This window comes from Scophthalmus maximus, chromosome 12 (genome assembly GCF_022379125.1).
Source record: "Scophthalmus maximus strain ysfricsl-2021 chromosome 12, ASM2237912v1, whole genome shotgun sequence".
NCBI lineage: Eukaryota > Metazoa > Chordata > Actinopteri > Pleuronectiformes > Scophthalmidae > Scophthalmus > Scophthalmus maximus.
Window position 1 is genome coordinate 12,950,424 of NC_061526.1, and position 24,144 is coordinate 12,974,567.

General features: G+C 42.4%; 2 protein-coding genes across 3 annotated transcripts in view; one reads left to right on the forward strand and one right to left on the reverse strand.

The window, feature by feature from the left end:
• Window positions 1-9,531, reverse strand: part of cog5 (component of oligomeric golgi complex 5) — a 54,067-nt gene extending 44,536 nt beyond the window's left edge. Inside the window, exons 1-6 of the mRNA XM_035610929.2 lie at window positions 9,371-9,531; window positions 8,869-9,008; window positions 7,846-7,903; window positions 6,703-6,757; window positions 5,004-5,073; window positions 2,156-2,276 (exon numbers count right to left, since the gene is read on the reverse strand). Coding sequence (XP_035466822.1) covers window positions 2,156-2,276; window positions 5,004-5,073; window positions 6,703-6,757; window positions 7,846-7,903; window positions 8,869-9,008; window positions 9,371-9,416 — 490 coding nt within the window. The 5' untranslated portion in view covers window positions 9,417-9,531. The remainder of the gene's footprint in view (window positions 1-2,155; window positions 2,277-5,003; window positions 5,074-6,702; window positions 6,758-7,845; window positions 7,904-8,868; window positions 9,009-9,370) is intronic.
• Window positions 9,532-16,788: 7,257 nt separating this feature from the next.
• Window positions 16,789-24,144, forward strand: part of chst11 (carbohydrate (chondroitin 4) sulfotransferase 11) — a 62,144-nt gene continuing 54,788 nt past the window's right edge. Inside the window, exon 1 of one of the 2 annotated variants that reach the window (XM_035618939.2) lies at window positions 16,789-17,131. In XM_035618939.2, the coding sequence (XP_035474832.1) occupies window positions 17,014-17,131 (118 nt within the window). In that variant the 5' untranslated portion in view covers window positions 16,789-17,013. The remainder of the gene's footprint in view (window positions 17,132-24,144) is intronic. The other variant, XM_035618948.2, reaches the window with a different exon arrangement.

Consider the following 24,144-nt stretch of genomic DNA (forward strand, 5'->3'; position numbering starts at 1 on the left):
TGCAAAACAAATTCCTGCATCCACCACACCGCCCATGTCCTGTTCTTCCAACTTGTGTCCTTAAAATACGTTCAGTAGTCTTTGCTTAATCCTGCTGACAAACATACAGACAGAGCTGAAAAGAAAACTTCCTTTGCTCATATAATTTTCAGACCTATACATAATAAACAATATAATCTAAAGTAGAGTCCCCTCAGAGAATACATTAGATAAATGACAAAGGTAACCATACTGAGGGAAAGGTTTACAATCACCCAATATGGGTGCACATAGAAAAATACCAATATTTAAGGATAATACACAAGTAGATTATAAATAGATATCCCTGTAGTGATCAATTGTAGAGCAATAGAAGAGTTTTTTGCTGTGATAGAGAAAACCAAGGACACTGACCTCATGTCAAAGCTCTTTGCAGCCAATGGAATGTGTGCAAGCGTGCGTGCGTGCGTGCGTGCGTGCGTGCGTGCGTGCGTGCGTGCGTGCGTGCGTGCGTGGTATGAGAAGTGGTCACTTGTCCTTCTGAACCTGCTGGGTCATGGTCACGCTTAATTCCTTGAGATAACCAAGGTTTATTATGGCACATAGATACAGTAACTGTTGGCAGTAACATGCAATGCATCAATATCACTTTTCCTCTTGACCCGAGAAGGTCAAACACTAGTTTTTCCTCACTCTATTCGAGGGTGTAGGACAGAGGATGTCATCTTGTACAAATAGTTAAGCCCTATGAGGCAACTTGAATATGATTTATGAATATGGGCTATACATATAAAGATTGATTGATTGATTGACACAGTTCTCTGAACTTATCCAACCCCTGTTGGACACAATTCTAACATGGTCGCCTTTGCAGTAAATTGACCATTAATCCAGTTGTCTCAAAGCAGCCCTGATTGGGAATTGGGGGGGGGGGGGCCCTCCTCTCTTACAGCGTCTCTTGTAGCGTTATGTTGAGTATGTATTGTTTCGTGTCCTGTTCTCACGGTTAGCAGAGTGCTGTCGTTCAGTCTAACTTGGTGGGAGGCTAGCATGAGCGTGTGCTCAGTGTTAGCTATCAATTGACGGCTAGTGAGCTAGTGAAGAGAGTGTTCTCGCTACCCCTCTCACTGCATAGACTGTTTCCTGAAGAAAGTTGAAACAGAGGGAACGCAGTAACGTACTACGGGAAGCACAAGAATATACTGTTTCCTGACAACGTACTTTGTAGGTGGAGAGAGAGTTTTCCGCTCCCCTCTCACTGTAGCATTACACATTGTCTCTTGTCCTGTTCTCACATTCAGCAGAGGGCTCTCACTCAGTCTGACTTCAGTGGTCCTCAGCGATTGGGTCGCAGTTTCTCCGGCACCACTGCTATGATGGACTCCTCTCCAGCCTGAAGACGGCCATTACATTTGCCCCTCTTGTCCTGGCCTCGGACATCAGAGGGAGGGTCATGCATGAATTGCAGTTACATGCCTCGCGCAGTAAGCGCTGCTAGGCTGGCTGAAGTGGAATGCCTAATGGGTGATGCTGGCACCACATTGTCAGTGGCAGCTTCTGGCACCCTCTTTCATTACTTGGGTGATGAGGGACCTCCCAGGCCTCTGAGCTTTTTGGAAGGGACAGAATATGGCACCATGAGGTCCATCATTCACGCAGCACTAGCGCCCTGGATCTAGAACAGTCAGAGCTGGCGCCTGCTAGTGCCTTCTTTAAGCACAATCCAGCCCCCGTCACCTTCACTGTTCGTCCCTCTGATGAATATCTGAGGGAGTTGCATGCATGCAATCTCGTGAAACTGCAAGAAGATTCTGTAGGAAATGATCTCGTGGATGACACCGGAACTTATACCCGAGCTGGGGGTCATCCGAGGTCATGTGACTTTTTTGATATTACTACTTGACCTGCGCATGCGCCAGACGGAAGAGATTCAGTGTTAAGCACTGCCTCTGGTGGTCATCCAGGATTCATAGAAACGGAAGTTACATTCGTAACGTATGGGTGGGGATTGTTACTGATACAGAAATAAAACACCAGTGTATAGAGATTGGTTTTAAATGCCATTTTCAAATGAAAAGGTAACAAAATGGGTGTAGCCTCAAGCAACAGTTGTAGTTTTTTGTACAAACAGATGTGGACTGGGGCCTCAGACATTAATAAATATGCATGTCCTTACCTAGTTCATTGAGGCTCTGAGCAGCCTTGGTGATTTCTCTACTGCCCCCCTGGAGCTGACCCTGGAGCCTCTTGCTCAGGTACAAGATTCGAATGATCCTCCGTAGAAGGTCACAGGCAACCTGGAGATGGAGAAAAAAGATATCAGGTGGTGAGGTAAGTTCTGTTCACCTCTAGATGTTGCAACTAGACACTGAAGCTCAATCAGTAAGTCAGTCTCAGTTTTCTTGACAAAGTTGACAAACCTTAAACTTCCAAAGATCTCATCATCAGAGCTCAGAGTTCAAAAGAATATATGCAATTCTAACTGAACTGTTTTTCATTTTATTACAAAGATAATCTTTTCTAGAACATAATTTTAAAGACTACAAAATAAAATTTAAAATAAAATGAATTAAATTAATGTCATATCCCTCTGCAAAATGTCAAAAGACAGGTGGTATTTTCAGCCAAACAACTCGTTTTGAAGCCATGTGGGAACAATGCTTTATGGTTGCATTGCCAACTCATATAGAGCAGCTCCTCCTCTTTAATATGTGTAAGTATGTGCTCGAAGTATAAAATCTACAAAAAAAAAAAAATATGTTTACCCTGATGTGAGCAATTAAAGCCATAATCACAGTACAATTAGTATTAGTAGTATTATTACATACTCATATAACAGCAAACAACAATTTTCCATAGAAAGATACATTGGAGTAAATGCATCCTGAGCAGAGAATAAAGTCACACTCCCTCTTTGTGTGGTGTAATCCAAGCTTCTCTGTCCTTTGTTATGGTGCTTGGTCCAGCCGTACGTGCATGTGAGTCCCTCTCTGGGCAACCGTTGGGCCTCCCATCATTTATACAGAATAAATAAAGTTTGCTTTGCTATGTTTTGTCAATCTGGACACGACCGCGATGCTTCTCCTCCCAGGGAAGGTGTCTCCCACCAACCTCTCCATCAACATTGACAACTCTGTGGTGAAGGGACCTTGGTGTGACACTGGACGACCAGCTGTCCTTCGTTGCCAACATCGCAGTGACGACCCGCTCCTGCAGATTCATCCTCCACAACATCAGGAGGAAAAGTCCATTCCTCACAGAGAAGGCGACGCAGGTATTGGTGCAGGCTCTCGTTATCTCACAACTGGACTACTGTAACTCCCTCCTAGCTGGTCTGCCAACATGTGCTATCCAACCTCTGCAGCCCATCCAGAATACAGCAGCCCGGTTGGTCTTCAACCTACTAAAATTCTCCCACACTACACTGCTCCTCCGAACCGGTGGTGGCTTGAATCCGATTCAAGGCACTGGTACTCGCCTACAGCGCTGCGAATGGCTCAGGCCCTTCCTACATCCAGAAAATGGTCAAAACTTTCACCCCAACCTGTACACTTCGCTCTGCTACTGCCAAATGGCTTGCTACTCCCTCACTGCGAGGGGTGGTTTGCACCTGCTCACAATGGTGGAACGAGCTCCCCATCGACATCAGGACAGCAGAATCCCTAAAATGCTTCCGTCGCAGACTGAAAACTCACCTGTTCAGACTGCACCTAATTGACTGATTACACTTTTTTTTGAAGCAAAAAAAAAAAAAGAGCACTTGAAACGTTTTTTGCCAATTTGATACATTTTCACGTCTCTTGATTCTTGTACTTTTGGGGGAATATCTTCATGGTTGAATACACTGATTGTAAGTCTATGGACAAAAGTGTGTCCTAAATGGATGTAATATAAATATACCAAACTGTTGAATAAAGATAGACAATAAACTCCATTGTCACCTGCTAAAAGCCTGACAAAGAGCTGAATTGCTGATGAGATGTGGGGATAGAGTCTGAGGTCATAAGACAGGCTAAAATGTTGTAATGTTGTTGTAAACAATGTTGATTCTACAATTTGGTTTATGATTAGGCTACATTGGTTGCATTTAAATTCATTCTAAACAATATTGTTAGACATTCTTCAGTTCAAGGGGATATATATTTTATATTTTAAGAGTCAGCCCTAGTGTCTTGACCTTACTATGTTACGGTGCCTTGAGATAATACATGTTGTGATTTGGTGCTATACAAATAAAACTTTATTTAATTGAATAGTGTGACTGCAGACTTCTCCAGAATGTTTTTGGTCCATGTTTATTATCTCAGGCGGACAGAGAGGAAGACATTGTGTTGTTGACAAGGGGTAAAATGACACACAGCCTTTGGATTCCCCAGTCACCAAATGGCTGCTGTTTGAGTCAGATCCAGCTCACACTACAAGCTCGGGCCAGAGACAGAGAGTGATATCACGAACACCCACACGTATACACACTTGTATACACACTTGCACACACACATACACACACACATACTCAAACACATACTCACACACGTACTCACACACGTACACACACACGTACACACACACGTACACACCCACACGTACACACAAAATCTAAATGACACCAGCCATTAGCCCAGGAGACAGACCTCAGAACCACACTGACCTTTTTACAGTCGCTGTTTCATCAATATTTAATCATGATTTCCCACTGCTGCACAAGCAGGAGCACTGCTACGCAGCGTTCTCAAAAAGCACATATGCATGCATGGTCATGCACACACAGAAGCTTGGAGCTCTGCAAATTCAAAATATATTGCCCACGTCTAAGAAGACGCTGAACCTGTCTCCTACACAGTGTTAATTTTTTTGTGGGTTGAGGAAACCTTCAAATCAAATGTAAAATGCTGTTCTTTTGGTAAAACTGCCAAGCGAAGAACTGACAATCTATTTGTTCTGCCATTGAAAATGAGTCACCGACTGACAACACAGCAAAAGAAAAGTTAATATAATACAATCATCAGTGTGTAATGGAGACTTACCTGCAGTCTGGCAAGCTGAGTAATCCTGGCCATGATCTTGTTGTATGGGTCAACAATCTTTGTCCTTATCCTGGGAAGACATGAACAGTTTGACTGTATCATTAAGTGATCCCAATGTGGATGAAAAAACGTTTCTCATACCCCTTTTCCACCAAAGTGAACCCTTGTGCCAGTGTTGGTTCAAATGTGAAGACCTTTCCTGCGGTAGAACCTTAAAACCCTGGAGCTCCTCTCCTTACTGAACTTTACGCAGATAACCTTGTGATTCCACTGTTTTACCGACGGGACAGTCCAAGTAGTCATTACAGAGATAAAAGCATGACCAGCCAACTCACAACTACAAAACAATATCAATAACATTTTAATACACACAAAGTGCTTTATAGTAAGATAACTCTAAAAACATAAACACACACACAGATATAACCAAGTTCTAATGGCTACTACTTCCAGCAGGATAATGCTCCATGTCACAAAGCAAGAGTCAGCTCACTGGTTTCATCAGCATGACAACTAGTTCAGTTCACGGGACAAATTTTTAGATGAATCACTGCAGAAATCAGCAGCTTGAGGTCAAGGTTGACGATTGGATTCAGCTTAACACAAATAAATGGAAGACAATCAACAAACTGCACTGCATTTTTATATGAAGGGGTCGACCGATTATTGCATGGCTGAGTGTCAGATCACCTAACGTCACTATTTTTTTCAACAAATGCACAAACTCGCATTTCAATAAGCTCAAAATAATATGGACCTTTACATGAGCCTATAATGCTGCTCTGTGAGGGATGACCCTAGAGAGGGTCTTCCTCACACTGTCTGCTGTCACATGCAGAGCATGGCGATCTCGGGCGTGGGAGTAGGACACACAAGGTTACACTGATATTGTTATTGATTTTCTTTCACATCTGTGCAATAACAATTAGCCTCCGGCTTGTTAAAACACTGTGAGGTTTCAGTTTGCTTAATTACAGCGACACCTCAGAGACCTTGGTTTCTACTCACGATTTTGTAATACTGCTGATAAATCGAGGTCTCCATCTATGGGTTTTCCCCGGGAGGTGATTATTGCGGAATAAGACGGGTGATGCATATTTGGGAGCAATATCACAATCAATTAGGGCTGCAACTAACGATTATTTTCATAATCGATTAATCTCTAAATTATATTCTTTATTAATCGACTGGTTGTTTGGTCCACAAAATGTCATAAAGTGGTGAAAAATGTTCATCGTGTTTCCTAAAACTCCAAAATTATGTTTTGTTTCGTCCACACACCAAAGATATTTAGTTAAATGTCATAGAGGAGCAAAGAAACCAGAAAATTGTCACATTCAAGAAGCTGAAATCAGAGAATTTTGCCTCTTTTTTTTTCATAAAAACTACTTGAACAGATTAATCGATTATCAAAATAGTTGGCGATTGATTTAGTAATCGATTAACTGTTGCAGCTCTACAATCAATCATATTCATATACATTCATTCCATTGCCAAAATTGTTAAGGACTCGAATCACATGAACAGATATGGAATCGGCGACCCACAGGACCATGTTCACTTATATCAGCAAAGACCAGACTGAGTGTGGGCTCAATAATAGATGTGAAGCAGGAGCTACCTAAGCCCATTATATCTGTATTAATGTTGGCATTAAAAGACATCTAATCAGACTAAAGCCTCAAGAAAATACATTTACCTGTCAACAGCTGCCTGCAAAGCACTGATCCTTGTCTGCATCATCTGAAGGACCCCTGGAGGCAACAACAGAACACATGCCTTTATGAACACTTTGACACTGATACGAAGAGCTTCTTTGTTAGCCGACGTCATCTGAGGAATGCCGCCACCCTCTTGTGGTAAAATCCTAGAATTTCAACAGTTGCAGTGGTCCAGTCCCTGCTCCAGCAGGTATTTCTGAAAACATCTATCCAACAATTATCATTGGGTGGTAATTTCGAAACTCTTGTGTACAATCATATGCTTGTATGAAGGTCAAACATTTGACAGGTGGTTTCATATTTTTACATTGATAACGGTGCAAATATGTGATCTCACAGAAACAAATCATTAGTTATTGTCTGCCTCCCAACCCTGCCTCTGCTTTCTGGCACTGAGAGAAGTGACGTTAACGATAATACATGTAAAGGCAGCTTCAATTTAGCGTCCTTCCTTAGCTGAGAATCTGACACATTCATTGCGTCACAAAAAAAACACTTAGCAACCAAAGACTAAACTTACTTCTGAGTAGAATAAAATGAATTTACTTCATCCATGTATTTCTTATCGTGACATGTTACTGGAAAAGTGAAGCCTCCAGTCACACACACTGATAATGGACTTTTCAATAAGTGGGACACATCTCGTGGCTAACACATTTGTATTTTTATATAATCTGGATTTTTTTTTAAGACAATTTAGAAAACAAGTATCACAGAGAAAGTGTTATTCCAAGCAGCCCATGGGTTTGAAAGACTTTTTGTAACCTTGCTGGTCACCAAATCCAAAAGTGTGACGACCCCTGATCGAAGAAGTTTATTTTCATAGTGCACTAACATTAACTGAGACCAGATCTCACATTTGGATTTTACTGCATCCTTGAATACACCACCAAGGCCAGTTCTCAAAATGGTACCTGCTCCCTACTGCACTCGAATAAAATTGACCAAATGCTAACTATAAAGAATTACTTATCTCAACCAAGTGTGTGAAATGTATCTGTTATACTGAAATTAACAAATTCAATGGCTGCCTGGAAGGGAAAAAAATCATCCCAAAGCCCATGGTGCAAATCTATGCTCCTGAAAATGTTGTTCTTCAAGTTGCAATTGTTTTTCTTTACCTTCAAGAGACTCTATCCCAGTCGCCTGAGACAGTAAGTCCTCATGTCTGGCCACAACCTGGAAGAGAGATGCAGTATAAATCAGCAGATGGGGCTGCTGTTGCTTACCAATGTGTGCAGATGACTCGCAGCTAAAGTATATGTTTCATTTCAATCTAACAACCACAGCAGCCCGGATCATTTGTTTGCCTGTCCTGGCGATGTTAAATGCTGGCTGTTCCAAAACTTTTAAAAATTAAATGACAAGGTCATAATCTTTGGTACCAGCCTGCTTTATATTAATGTTCTTCCTTGAGCAAAAAAATCAGGCAATTCCCAAGAAATCTTGGCATTATTTCAGATGCAGATCTTCATTTTGATGCTGAAGTGAAAAAGTTTGTACATGCTTTTTACAGCTCAAACACAATCTCTAAAATCAGACGATTCCTGCCTCCAACGGCTGTGCATGAGGTCATTCAAGCATTTATTTTATTTTTCCTGATATATTACCACACTTCACGCTGGCATTAGTCCAAACTCCCGTCACCGACTCCAACTGCTACAGAACACTGCTTCATACACACTACATATTAAACCAGGATTTTTCAAATGCTAATTAGAGGATACATTACAGATTAGTAGAGATGTTCCGATTGAACATGTCTTGTGATGTCCGATGAACAGTTCAAACCCAAAATAAATGTATCTTTTAAAAACTATGGACACTAGAAAATGTTCACCTTAATATAAACAAAAGTACTTTTAGAGAAGATTGACTGTTGTCAACTTTTAAATCAGCATAAAATGTTGGGGGCAGGGGAACCCTCTCATAACTAGGTCTATGAATTCACTGATCCTAGCTCCCCTAAGATATTAGTAAAATTCTGTACCCAAAGTCTGGCCTCGTGGTTAATGGAAAACATTTAATATGAAACACACGGATTCACAAGAATTAAGGTCTTTTAATATTGAAACCTTCATTTGGCTCTCGCTGCAAACTGTGTTCCTTCAGAGTGTGCAAGTGTGTCTGTGGTGTGGTGGTACCTGGCTGTGCAGCTCCTTGTCCAGCTGACTGATGCCCTGCGCCAGTTTGGCCAGGTGCTCAGCAATGACGGCATGATGTATGGCCTGAGCAGTGTACGTCTTCACGTCAAAGTCCCCCGCAAGGAAATCAGCGTAACACTCTGCAAACACAGCGGCACACCAGCAAGCCGTTCAGTATGTCACTCTGCCGTCCTCTGCCGTCCTGCTTTCCCCACACCACTTTCTTATTTCCAGTAATTTATAGGTGATATCAACATGTACAAAGACGTACTACCGTTGCCCAAGAACAAGTTTTCGGTAGTTGATAGCGAGCAAACAAACAACAACAACAACAACTAAGAAATGTATCTAGTTTAGCTTGTTAGCTAGCTAGAAAAGGTGTTCTTGCAGTCGCTAGCTAAAGGGCGAACGTGGTAACTTAAAAATACAGTTAATCATATGATTTAAAACCCTCGCCAAAACGGGCTACGGTTTGCCCCTTAAGGTCATAAAGCTGTTTTACCATCTTTCAGAAGTGAATTCGTGGAGGCTTCTCTCCCTTCCTCCATGTTGGTAAGTTCCGCATGTGACGTTCACAGTGGGAGGAGTCCGGAGCGTTAAAGGGCCAGACCACAGATTTACTACGGGCCTCACCCACACGCCTGAAGCGTAGCAGGGGAGGGGAGGGGTGAACAGACAGCTGTCAAGTCGAATACCTTCGTGCACTTCCCGTGGGAGCCGACAAAAACCGAAGAAGTGACGTGGCATAACGTTGATTAATTGTTAATTCCTTAACGTTAACTGTTAACTGAGTATCAACTACTTTCGTTTAGCCAAGTGGCTAATACTGAGCTACTGGCCAAGTCAAGACAGAAGTACTAAATTTGATGATCACACCGCTGTAACCAATCCGGCTTTAGACTGAGTTAAGCCCCGCCTACCTAATAATGTATACACTGACGCAGAGACGCAGAAATAAATAAATGCAGAAATACCGAAATAAAAAAGTGTAGATGTGTAGAAATTATTAAATGACATTAATAAATGTTGAAATAAATATAGAAATAAATACATGTAGAAATATATAGATAAATGTAAAAAAAATACATGTAGAAATAAATGAATAAATGTAAAAATGTAGAAATAAATAAATGTAGAAATAAATATATAAATAAATAAATGTAGACATAAATAATTAAATGTAGAAATAATTAAATGTAGAAATGCAGACATAAATAAATGTAGGAATACAGAAATAAATGTAGAAATACAGAAATAAATAATTTTAAAATGTAGAAATATATATATAAATAAATAAATGTAGAAATAATTAAATGTAGAAATGCAGACATAAATAAATGTAGGATTACAGAAATAAATGTAGAAATAGAGAAATAAATAATTTTAAAATGTAGAAATAAATAAATAAATGTAGAAATAAATGAACAAATGCAGAATAAATACATGTAGGTATACATTTAACTCTATGTATTTATTCTTTTATTTGTGTATTAGATTATTTATTTATTTATTTATTTATACTTATTTTAAATGTGTTGTCCTTCATAGCGCTTATTCACTTTGAGATAGATGATGCTGCTCCACCAGCAGTACACATACAGAGCAGTGCACTAGCCACAAGGGTTATGGTGTGTCATATTTCAATGGCCTCCCCACACTGTCCAACGATGAATGTAGTTAGAAAGAGGTCAAAGGCAATGCATGGGCATGTATATGTCATTCTAACTCCTCCTGACCAAAGCCCCTGACCCCAGTAAAATATGTAGAGAGATTAGAGGTGAGGGTCAGGATGAGGGTGATTGGAGCCCCTAGAGGGGCTCAGTGCACTGCCCATCAACTGCCCCTCACTGTGGACCCCTCACTACCTCTCATTCAGTTCCATGGGATGTATGGTGTTCAGTTTGGATATCCAGATTCTCTTAGCTTTCTCTCTTTGAGTTATATTCCAATTTGTGTCACTTTGTACTGCTTTAGTTCTAATAGAATTCCATCCATGTAATAAAAAATATTGTACCAATGGAGTATGAGTCTCTTTCTTGCTGGAGATATTATGTCTGTGTTGAGTAAACATCACTGGAATGGTGTTACTAGTTTCACTCACATATTGTAGACCACATTATAAACATGTTATAACATACACCCAATTTTTGGACCTGATATTCCCATGGAATTTTGTTTTGAACACGTTCTTGTTATGTGACTGCGCAACCAGATTTGGTTCTGAAAAAATTGCCTGTGACCTCTCTTTGCTGGGTTTGATAATGGTTTGACCTTAGCTGTGACTGGGTAGTTTTGTAGATTTCTATTATTTTTCTATATGCTGCAATAATTCTGTGATCCTTTAAAGGCTGAGTTTTCTTCATGAGATTATTGAAATTGTTGATCACTCTGACCAGTTCCACAGCTAATTGAGAGTAAGTAGTAACAAATAGTAAAATAGAGGACACCACAATAGCTTTGGTCTTCTGAAAAGTTTTAAGGGATTTTCTAAGAAAGGTCCTAGAGTACCCTCTAGTGGACAAAGCTGAAAACAACACTTTGGTGGTTTGAATGACATCCTCGTGCTGACTGCATATTCTGTGAACCCTTAATAATTGTGTGTGTTTAGGGTGGTAACTTGTTTTGTACAATAAAGTGTGAGTGTCTGTTTCTTTGAAGAACACTTTAATGTCCAATTTGTGGGTCTTTGAAAAATTATTCCCCTTGAGAGTAGCAGTGTCTAAAACCTCCGCTGAGGTGCAGGTGGTGGTAGATTTCAGCTGGATTGAGTTATTATGATTATTTGAATCATAATAAATCAACCTATAGTAATGTATAGGCCTTTTTGTGCAGCTTGCCAGGCCTGATGTTTCCCATTCGGCGATGAAAATATTGACATATGTAGGGGCAAATTTTCGCGCATGGCTGTGCTTTTTATCTGTAGAAAAAAAATCCCCATTTAATTCAAAATGATTTCTGGTTTAATTAATTTAATTTAATAAGCAGTTGACGTAAATATTTTTCTGGTCTCATTTTGTCCCCATTCTTCTGAAATATGTTTTTTATTGCTTGTATGCCTTCACTAGTGTCAATAATGGTGTGCAAGCTTTCGATGTCCATGGTGAATAAAATTGAATTTTTCAGGGATTTGGATTTTATTGATTTTGTTGACAAAATCATAGGTGTCTTTGATGTAGCTGGAGTGTGTGGAGGACAGAGGATTCAGATAAAAGTCCAGAACTTGGGCTGTCTGATAGGTTTCACTGCCACAGTCTGACACAATGGGTCGGCCTGGAGGTATTTCATTAGGTTTGCTCCATTTTTCAGGATCGTTATGGATTTTGGGAAATAAATAAAACAGTCTGGGGCTAGGTTCAGAATTTGGCAGGGGGTAGGCTTTTTGTTTTGCATTGATGAATTTTTTGTCATGCATAGTTTTTATAATGTTTTCCACCAGTGGATCAGTTTCAATTGGTCTAATTAGTTTGGAATAATGACTGCTGTTGTTTATTTGTCTGTAACCTTCCCACAGATATTGTTCTCGGCCCATGATGACAATTGCACTGCCATTGTCAGTTGGTTTTTAATGGTCATATGTCTGGGTTTTTTTCTGAGAAAATTCAAACTTTCAACTTCCTCTTTATTGAGGTTAGGTGTAACATGACTGATATCAAAATTATTGTCAAAATGTTGCAAATCCAGATTGACCAGGGCAGTGACCTCAGGTGGCAATTGACCATCAGGAGGAGTCCAGTTTGACCTGGGAGTGAAAGGGGGAGGTTAAGGCTCCTTTTCAGATTCGTAGTGTACAGCCAATTTGAGTCTCCTATGATATTGTTGAATGTCCCGACTGCTTTGTTCTGCTATGTTTTTGTTGGTGCCCTTAGTGGGTATAAAGTTTAGTCCACTTTTCAATAGAGACAACTGTGAGTGGGACAAGTTAACATTTTATTTCAAGTTGAGCACAGTTTTGTACCCCTCTTGTGAAGGTAGGCTTATGGGGCCATGCAGTTTAGTTGACTGCACCAGTGGTCAAATATTTTTGAGGCGCGAGACCAGTGGATGTAGTCTTGTTCCATTTTGTAATCCTGCGCATCCATAACAGGTATGTATTCACAGTAGTTAAAAATGTACGTGTTGAGTTTGGTCATATCAAGTTGTTTCCGCCCACAACCGCCCCTGTGATTCAGGCTGAGAGACAGAACTATCATCTTTACCGCTGTGGAGCAATTGGCCTTTGCCAGCAGGTTAGTCTCTTGGCCATGCTGACACATGCTGATATCGCATTGGTCTCTCTCTGCTCTCTAGGTGCTCACCTCATTGACCCATAACCCAGGATATGTCTGAGGCCTCGATACTGTGGAGAAACTGGTGGGGTCAGACACCTGCTGTTGATCACATGTGCCAGGAGTGCAGGACAGCAGCGGAGTGCCTGCAATGATACCTGAAAGAATGGCATGCATCAGGGCGATATTCCAATGACATTGCGGATGAGGACCGATGCTCTGCTGCAAACACACTTCTCGTTTTGTGTGTGTGCTCCTTTTACGTTTGTTTTCATTTCATGAACTGCTTGTGTGCAAAAAATATATAAAGCAGCATTGATGCATTTTTATGGCTCTCAACTTTAAGGCGGATAAGATGCTCCCTATGGTTGTGCCTTCGAAAGCCTCTGTAAGCCTCTCCGTGACAGTGATAAGACTTGAATTTGTTGCATTGACATCAGGCAAAAGCTCAGGCTTATACTGATTTTTTTTAATTTTATTGCTGAGGCACAAGCTACAGGGGTTTTGCAGCCTCAATTGCATATTACCAACCAGACAGGGATTATGGAATCATTTAAATGAAGTTTTCTTCAGCGAATACTCATCCTTTAATTGATGCATATGTTGTCGTTGTTGAGACATTAAGCCAGTATTTCTGATAAACTCTTTTGTTAGCTTTTTCTCTTTGATATTTCGTCATTGACATTTAGGATCATTAAATGACGTATCTAATACAAAGGAATGCAGGGACCAGAGTGTGGTGATATTCTTTAGACGCATGCCACAGACCATCCACTCCATGTTGATGCCTGTACTGCTGTGCTTTGTGCATTGGGTGCATTGTGCATTGAGTGTATCTTCCAGACCACCTTCTGATTATCTCTGTTATACCTCTGTAAGTAAGACCTTTACCTATTTAACAGAGTTGGAGCTCTTTTGGTGTGTGTTCGAAAATACCATTAGAGCAAAATTTGATCAGATCAAAGTGGCCTCTGTACAGGTCTCACCGAAAGGTCATGTTGCATAGAAGTCAATCTATCATTGCCTACTTGTCTTGGACAGTGCTCAGAGTTTTGACCTGACAGATTGTATAGTGTGTGCTCTTGTACCACCAGATGGCAGTGGAGTTGTATGCGGAAAAGGTAAATGAGGCAATACTGGGAATAAAGAAAAATCGAGCTGAGCTAGAGACATATAAGTAAACCAGAGATATCTAGGTTGATAGAGCTATTGTTTCATTTATTCAACCGTAATTGGAGACTATGATGTCTCCAATTACGGTTATTCAGTTGTAATAGTTATGCTATTACAACTGTTACCTGCACTGCTACCACTTCTGCTACAACTGCTACTACTACAACCTACAATTACTATTCATGCAGCCACTGGTTATTACTGCTTTTGTAGAACTGTATATATTTCCAAAGGTAGTTGTAAATACTAATAAAACCCCTCTCTCTACTACTTTACTGTACTATTTTTAGGATTACTCCTAGCAGACTACAGCCTCTACTCAGAACTCAGTAGCGGAAGAAATATTTAAAAACCTGGCCACTTTTCCAGAACTGGGAGTCTCAGTGTCGGCACTCTCCCTGTTTGCATCCTACTTCGAGGATCGCACTCACAGGGTTACTTGGAGAGGATCTGTGTCTGAGCCCCGCAACCTCACTACTGGGGTCCCTCAAGGCTCTGTTCTGAGCCCCATCCTCTTCTCTTTGTACACCAGGTCATTAGGCTCTGTCATCCACGCACACGGCTTTTCCTACCATAGCTATGCAGATGACACCCAACCCATGTGGTCCTTCCCACATTCTGAAACCCAGGTGGCAGCACGAATCTCTGCATGTCTGGCTGACATTTGTCAGTGGATGTGGACGCACCACCTGAAGCTCAATCTGGACAAGGCCGAGATGCTTTTCCTCCCATTGAATTTGCACCCACAAATGACCTCTCCATCACCCTTGAGAACTATGTGGTGACCTCTGCTCAAACTGCCAGGAACCTAGGTGTGACACTGGACGACCAGCTGTCTTTTGCTGCCAACATCGCAGTGACGACCCGCTCTTGCAGATTCATCCTCCACAACATCAGGAGTCCGTTCCTCAACGAGAAGGCGACGCAGGTATTGGTGCAGGCTCTTGTCATCTCACGCCAGGACTACTACAACTCCATCCTAGCTGGTCTGCCGACATGTGCCATCCGACCTCTGTAGCTCATCCAGAATGCAGCGGTCTCAAAAAGTCTCCCACACTACACCGCTCCTCCGCACCCGGCAAAGGCTTCTGGTGGTGGCTTGAATCCGATTCAAGGCGCTGGTACTCGCCTACCATGCTGCGAATGGCTCAGGCCCTTCGTAAATCCAGAAAATGGTCAAAACTCGCACCCCATCCCGTCCACTCCGTCCTCTTTTGGGTAATATCTTCATGGTTAAATGCACTTATTGTAAGTCAATTTGGACAAAAGCATCTGCTAAATGAATGTAAAGTAATGTAAAAAGTAAAAAAGTCATTAAAAAAACGAATATTATCAGCAACATTATTGGATTGTTATTACTGTTGTGCACACACTTAAGTAGCATTTAATTTGTAACTGGTTTGGGTGGAGCTATTTTGGCTTGTGAAAGCCTCATTTGGAAATTATTAGTAATATTATCCATTTAATATAAAGCAGTAAAGTATAATTGTGTGTCTGGGTGCATTTTCTCATGTAGTGTAATTAAATGCCTTTTAGTTCTGTGAACTTTTATTTTCCATTTTATGCTTAACATCTATACACTTCCCCTCCAATACAATCTGTTGTGGAGAGTAACAAAGTGTGCCGTACTGTACTTGTATTGTTCTTGTACTTCCATGTTATGATACACCTTTGTTCAACTAAATTTAGGTTGGAAATAATGTACATTTAACTCTTACAGATTTTAATATTTTGCACAAAGCTGTTCAACACTGTCCTGTGTGAAAGTATTTAATATAAGCTCTGCCCCAGCTTTAACTTTAAATAGCTGTCAAATGCACCAATAATCGGATTCCAATTCCCCAGTGTATGCTAACAAAAATCTCTGAAAAGGTTAATAATATGTTCTCCTACTTGTTTAAGTACATTTACTATGAATACTTTAATGCTTTCACTTAAGTACAACTTTTCATGCATTTACTTGTGTGGGGAGAGTCTCTAATGTGGTGCATTTACTGTCAGTAAGTTAAGGATCAATTATTTCCTCCACTGAGGCAAAACGTGTACAGTACATTACTCCACTAAGTGCTTTGGCACTATTTGAGAGCAGCAGCAGTTCATTTGCAGATTTAGAATTGACCCACACAAAAGAGACATTATTATAGATAACATCACGAGGGCTCATTTCCGACGCATACTGAGAATGTTTGAGTGGGTTTCTTTAGTAGGATTTTCTGATGATTCTGCCACCGTATTCAAGTATTGCGCAAGTGGGCTACTTCAAAAAAACATCTCTTGATATTAAGTTTTTTTCCACCACTGCTAAATATGCAGACATTTACAACTATGGACACTTTTGCGACCAAACGTTCAAAATTATCACAAATTCTGTACGAAGTAGCCTATACTTGTGGACTTTTGTGTCAGTGTGTATCCTATCCTTTTTCTTCTCCTAACGGAAAGAGGATGGTTCTGATGCGCAACGCGTAACTGGATGAATGAGAAGCGCACACGTGGACGCGATCATCTCCAGCTGAGCGGGGGTGCAGCCACGCAGTCCCCCCTCCTTGCGGCGCGCCAGTGGTACGCCCCGCGCTGGAAAGCATTCGGCTCGTTGACCGGGCGGACAACCACCATCAGCACCGGAGGAGTCCCGGAGCCTCCGACGAGCCGGTCCTTTTGTTCCCCTCCCGAAGCGAGCAGCCGCCTCCAGCCCCTCCGCCTCGCCATGAAACAGACTCTGGGCGAACTGATGAGGATGAGCAGGATATGCCGGATGGTATTTGCCACTTGTTTGGGATCCTTTATTCTGGTCATCTTTTATTTCCAAAGTATGTTCCAACCAGGTAGGGGTTTTTATTTCCTCCCTCTCGTGTGCGCGCGCGCAATTGCGCGTGCGTGGCTATTTGTGTATAAAGATGTAACGGGATCTTGTCTGGCACCTCCTGGCATGCCGACACGTCGACTTGTTCGGTCCGTACAGTGGCGCACCACACCGTAGATTAGATTATTGTTTCCTATTGGCACGTTGGATTGATGGTCTTGTTGCGCTCTTGTCCGGCGTTTGCTGCACGCGTCTTTCTCAGAAGAAGGGGTGATTGGACGTGCCCGACCCTCTCGGCTGACAGGTGGAGATGCGCGGGGAGGCTTTTTGTCTCCAGAAACGTGGCTTGGCGAGAGGGCACGGTGCGCGGGGGCAGCAGTGGGCTTTGGTAAAGTGGTGCACTCGCAGCCTGAAGTGATCCATATTTGATCTACCCCCCAAAAAAGCAGTTCATATATGAAAAAAAGAAACCACGTTAAGGGAGGATTTAAAAAAAACACATGTCCTGGCTGGTGTGCGCACGACCAGAGACACGGTATGCTCACGGAAATCCACACTGGTCAACCCAAATTACGTTCATTCAGGTGATTTGGTTTCGTCGCGCAACTAGCAGCGGTTTATTTGCGCAACAATCCAAGAAACCCGCGTTTTTACGCGCCAAGCAGAAGCGCACAGAACTGAACGGCGGCGTAGACCCAGTGCTGCTGACCCACTGTAGCCCACGACCTGTTCACTTCACAGGGGGTATCGTCTGGGTATTTGCTGTCCATCAACACAATCGGAATCGTTGCCAACAAAAGCAAACGACCCCGTGGCGCTGCCGTCGGACACGGAGAGTCTCGCGGGGCTCAGTCGCCGAGTTTGTTTGTTTGTTGCCCGTATCGTTCTGAGGTCGCAGAATCCATGTGCAACTGATAGATCGTATGTGGTCAGCGGCGCGGTGCGCGTCGGTGAGGTAGCAGGTGCGGTGCCACAGAACCGTGTAAACAGCGATGATGTGGAGACCCGTCCGAGCGATGAGGCTGCCCGGATGAGGAGCGAGATGAGTGGCGAGTTCCGAGGCGGAGAGCAGGAACCTCACACCTGCGGGAAGCTGAACAGACGTGCTGCCATAACTCTGATTCAGGGGGGGGGGGGGGGGGGGGGGGCATTTTCCTCTACATGCACCGGGTCTGTTTCTACAAACCGCCACTAAGGAGAATCCCCACGACGCACCGCCTCAAGGAACTTTTGTTGACACCGACTTTACCTAAAGACTTTACACTGATGCAGGCCATGTGTTCACTTAGACACAACTACAGTGTAAAGCATCAAATGGTCGGAGTGTGTTCATGGTTGGATGTGGACTGTGCATGAATAGACATGTATTCCAAGTGTTATCCACATATGCCAAATGGACCAAAACGCTTTTCTAATCTCATCGACCACCCAAAGCACTTAACAGTACTAGTCACATGCACACCTTCATACAGCGCTTCTACATGCAGTTCTTTTTTCTATCACACATCATTCATACACTAGTGGCACAGCCGTCTTGGAGGCAACTTAGGGTTAAGTGTCTTGTCCAAGGACACTTCGGCACACGGACATACAGTAGCACTGACTTTGTTTGTGGTCAGTTGCCGTACAGAGCAGGCTTCCCTCCCTGTTAAACTTCTTATGAACAAGTGTTACAAGACTCCAAATCTCAAAATGTTTTGGGGTTCGGGTGATTAGTTACACCAATCGCGGGTACAGACTAGATTCATTATATTTAACCATGTTTTACAGCTGGACTAATCCACAGTGGGGGAGTTGTGGCTGCCTGCCAGAGTTACATATCGATGGAGGGTGACATGGCAGATACTGTAAGACTGCAGCAGACTGAACACCTCTCCACACACTCCCCTGTTTGTTTTTTCCTGTTCGATGTCTCGTTCTGTGAATATAAGCGTTCTTATTTTATGAGAGACTAAAAAATAGGTGGCTTAGATGTCATAACTAACCCTGCACTTGCTGTGAGCCCGCCACATTCAAAATGGTGCTACATTGTACGTAACAAGATTGTTATTGACCCTGTGTAACAGCATGACATGGCCCCGTTCCATTGGACACATCTGAAATAGTTAATTTGTCCAAAACTATTATTACGGGCAATCCTCGTAAAATAAGGAGACAAGTGCACATACAAAAACATCAAAAAGCTTTGCTTTAACACTTCGGTTATGATCAGATAACAAACCAGATGTATAGTGTTAACTACGGCTCTTTTTTCAATAAGGTCGATTTTGTTTCCTATGTCGATTTTGCATGCTAAGTCAAGCTGATCGGCTGTTGGCTGTATCATACTGTAAGGACATGAGAGTAGAATCAGGATCATGTAACTCTCCACAGGGTATCACTTAGGCTTAGACTATATCTCATAATATTAAGCTGTTCTTTTAAAGTTGTAGTTTTACCTGCTGAGGTTAATAAGATCTAAGGTCTCTTAGATCTCTGCTTCCAAATGATTGGAAGTGTATAGGATTTAACTAGTGGTGTTCAGAGCATTAAGAAATTGTTTGACTGTGACCAGTTGAGAAGGTAGATCAATGCTCTTGCTGAATGTCCAATGTGCTCCTGTGAGCACCACTAATGATGTTCCATTGACCTCTGTTGGGGTCACTGGTTGCTGGGTGGCAGCAGAACTCTCGAACTGTAGGGCTTCCTGCCACATGAAGTAGGAGAGAAAAAAACTGTTAGGAGCTAAAACATTATGAAGAGTAACGTTGATTATTTCAACAACAGTGTATGTCAGTCTCTGGGATGCCAAAGACTGTAAGTGAATCATTGTTTCTCTTGGTCGATGTGTTGGATGCAGGAGAAATGTGCAGATGTAAAGACCTGATTCCTAGCTTATGGCATCGCTGACAGAGCAAAGCTTGGGAGGCTCCAGTGAGTGAGTGCTCAGCACCAGTGGTCTGGTGATGGACGAACCATGATCGAGAGACTTTGCTGGAACAGGTCTGAGATGTGGCGGCACCATCCTTAAGGTCCTTAAAGGATCTCCTGCTAACGTTCTGGTGCCAGATACCACAGGGTCCCCTCTGCAGGCAATAGTAGAACTGTTTCATTGGTGTGAGGTCATTAAGTCTTGGCTCGTTTTTTATTTGTGTAAACTGACGCTTCAAGACTTCAAGGAGACTCAATTAGATATGATTTCCTTCAGAGTTACCTGACTGTATCCTGTCACAGACTGGGACCTTTCTCCTACTGTGCATCATTAAATGAGCTTCAAGGAGGAGAATTGATTATAAAATTGAACCAAGACTCAACCAAACCCCTTGATTCTGCTCTCAGAGTTGGGCCAATCTCCACAGGTCTTGCATCAGCTTCTGTCTAACACACGCATGCACGCACACACACACGTTTTATTTTGTAGTTGTGATGACAGGGTGCTGCAGCCACGACGCTCTTCTTGAAGACATTAAGTGGAGGTTTTGCACAGGAGCTTGGATATAAGTTCAATGATGCAATGTGTATTTATGCCTCACCACACTAGTGTGTTTGTGTGTGTGTGTTGTTGACTTCCTATCTCTACCTCTCCATCTCCTCTGGATCTGTCTGCTTAACTTCTTTCTTGAATGACTTCGTCACTGTTTTGTAACCCTCTATCTGGATTTTCCCCCTGTTGTCACTCTTCCTGTAATTCTCTCACGCACACAGACACAAACACACTCACACAAAACTGCAGCATTTTTCTCCATCAGATAAAAGTTCCAGGCAGCGTCTCCCTGGTTCAGGCATTTTTATTGAGCCTGGGAATCCCGTCTGGCCTCCCTATGTAAACTCTCACCTCTCTTCCAGGACTTTTGGGGTCATGACCTCTTGTAAAGTCACCCTTAGGACCAAACAGAAGCCACATTTACATAGTCTACTCTACTATGACTTTATTTTACTTCTCAATATCTGATGTGGAAACTAGAGGGCCAAACTCGTTTTAGCCTGTGTGTTGTTTATTATTGTAGTGTCATTCTTAGTTTAAGACAAAAAGCATGGCAGCAGTGAAAATATTCAAGCCGGTGTCTAGTTACAGTAAGTCATTGTGCCTGTGTGATGATTGTATATGCAAACTTGGTTAAGTTGTGCTATAGATGTGGTGGCAAATTGGAGCGTTGTGAGAGTTAGAAGAAAGCACTTTGTGTCAGAATGGAGCTGTACAAATACACTTGCCTAGCCTTCAGAGGTTTTGAATCCACAAAAATAAAGTCCATGCAGATAGTTCTATGCACTAAGGTTCTGAGATTTTATGTTACTGAAGTATTGTAAAATTCTTTACCCAGTAGAAACTTTTCTGTCTACAAAAATTACTAAATGTAAAGATGGACGACATGACTTGCTTCCGAAAGGCAAATGGTAAATGGACTGTATCCTTATAAAGCGCTTTTCTAATCTTATCGACCACCAAAAGCACTTTACAGTACATTCACCCGTTCATACAGCGCGTCTATATACAGCCCCTTTTCTATTACACATCATTCATACACTGCCGGCACAGCCATCAGCTATCACAGCCAAAAATAATTCAGAGACTGTCCTCCATTCAGTTGGTTGCGGTTTGCAACTTTACCAACAGATGCCACCAGGAAATTACAAAAAGCATTATTAATTGACAATCAATAGTACTTAAATAAAACAAACATCAATCATTAATCTCAGTTCTAAACTGATAAACAAACAAGAGAAACTAAATTACACAATTGTGTACACAATCATGAATTCACATAAGTGTGTGTGTGTGTGTGTGCGCGCGTGCGTGCATTTAGAGCCGGCCCTAGCGTATATGTGGCCCTAAGCAGAATTTAATTTAAGTTTAATTTAGTTGTAGCTGTGTTGCTTACATTCAACCAATATTGACGGCTATCTAGCCGGTGAATGTTAATGGTGACACATTGAAATTAGTCATGCATGTCCTTTTTTATGACATTGCCTTTATCTTTAACTTCATACGCTACTGCCTTTTCCATCAACTGTCTGACTCACTCTGGCTGTATTGTGCCTATAGTTACTTTGGGCATGGGGACCCCCCTGGTGGCCAGGGGGGCCCTTAGCAGCCGCTAAGCTCACTTATGCCTTGGGCCGGCCCTGCGTGCATGTGTCACAATAAGTTTACATGGAGGTCAGACTTACAATAAACACACATCAGCTAAACTATCTCTGTCCAGATATGTTTGCCTCATGCGTGGGCGACCGGTGTGTTGATGATCCGTCCGGCTTCCCAGCTCTGGTGACGGTCGTGCGGCGAGTGGTGGCTGTCTCGGTGTGTAGCGGCGTGAACAACGGCTGAGCAGGCTTCGTTGAGCAACGAAGGGACAGCGGGTTGACTTGAGGAAGACACGAGGTGGGGGAGGAGTTGTTAAAGAGGGAGACAGAGAGTCTTGTTTACCGGGCTTCTCCCGGTGTGGTGTCCGGAGTATGTGTACATCTGTCCATTGGAGTTGATGGAGAGCTGATATTGGGTTTTCTCTCTCTGCTGAGTGGACAATGTTGTACATTAGATTGATGCTACCTTGGTGTTTTGGAGGTGGTGGGTGGTGGATAGGCTCTAACACATAAAAACAAAAAAATTAGTGTTTTCTCATCTGGCTTAATAACATTAGCTTATCAGTCTGCCTACTGTACACTGTCCAGAGCTAAATCCCTCCCAAAAGCTTGCTGCTTGTTAAACCAACCACATCTTCTTTTGTATTAAGTGTTAAACACAGAGCCTAGTTGAGTAACTAAAGTGATTGATTAATTATGAATAACACATAATTGGTGACTGATTTGGAGGCGATTAATCAATTGGCTGGTTTTCTTCATCTCATCTTATCTCATCTCTCTTAAAATCCTGTTGGTTTGATGCTGTCGCTTGAACAAATCAACAGAAGACATCAGCTATACTGAATCTGCATACTTATCCAACACAGATTGGTGATTTTTGACCAATCCTCTTATCACATATTGGTTTGTGCACTAAATAGTTGGTTGGGACCTTTGAGAGTTGACATTGAAATAATATATCCTGCATGTGGACATAGGAAAGCTCATTTTAGATTTAGGTTATTTATGATGCTCATTGACAGAGTTCCTGTCTGCTCGCCTGCGATATTGAGTCATGAAATACTGGCAGCAAAAGCTTTTTCTAAATTGAACAAGTAGAAGAGTTTTAGGAAGCTTACAACAGATTTCCAGTACACACCCAGACACGCACAGACACACAAATACAAAGAGCTTGCCAGACAGACGCAGGTCATACAGGCCAAAAGGAGGTTGTCAGGCCTGTTGTAATATTTCATGTGGCTGGTTCGGACGCTGCTCAATGACAGCCCTGAGTGGGGACCTCTGTGCCTCCACCTCCATGTTGTCTCTGTCGCTTGGTGCCTGTCACAGATCCAGTCTGCCACATCAGGCTGCGGCCTAGCTGCTCCTTTAAAGGCTGGGTAGCTGCAGGGATCAGCGCTGCTATTAAGGCAGTTTGCACTTTGGGATGCTTGTTTGGTTTCGTTGTGAGGTGCCTCTGGGATATTTCCGTGCGCTTGTGTGTGTGCGTGCATGCATACGTGCGGGCGTGTGGGGTTTTTTTTTGAGTGGTCTCAGAGCCCCTGTGTCTACGGAGCCGTCACTTCCACACAGAGACTGACCCGAGGGACCCCATTTGAAATCCCAGCATTATTTTGACTGCGTGTTCAGGGGGAGGTTTTCAGAACAACGGACCTGCACTGGTTTTACAGCGAGAAATGGGAAAGTCTAGAGAAGGAATAAAATATTCCCACGTGGAATGTCTGCGGGAAACTCTAAATTCCTCACCTTCATTGGTCTGTGGCGGTAGTGTCAGCTGTGACTGGAGCTGAGTCACCCCATCACCTTTCATCGCTTACCATGAATGGAGAGTGGAGACTGTCCCAAAGTGTGCACAGTTTGCTAAAAACCACTGACACAGCCTGTGAGTGAACCGTGATAACTCTTTATCCTTCATATCATCACACTTTGCAACCCGCTGCTGTTCTCTGGCAGGGACAGCACGCCCTTTGTAAA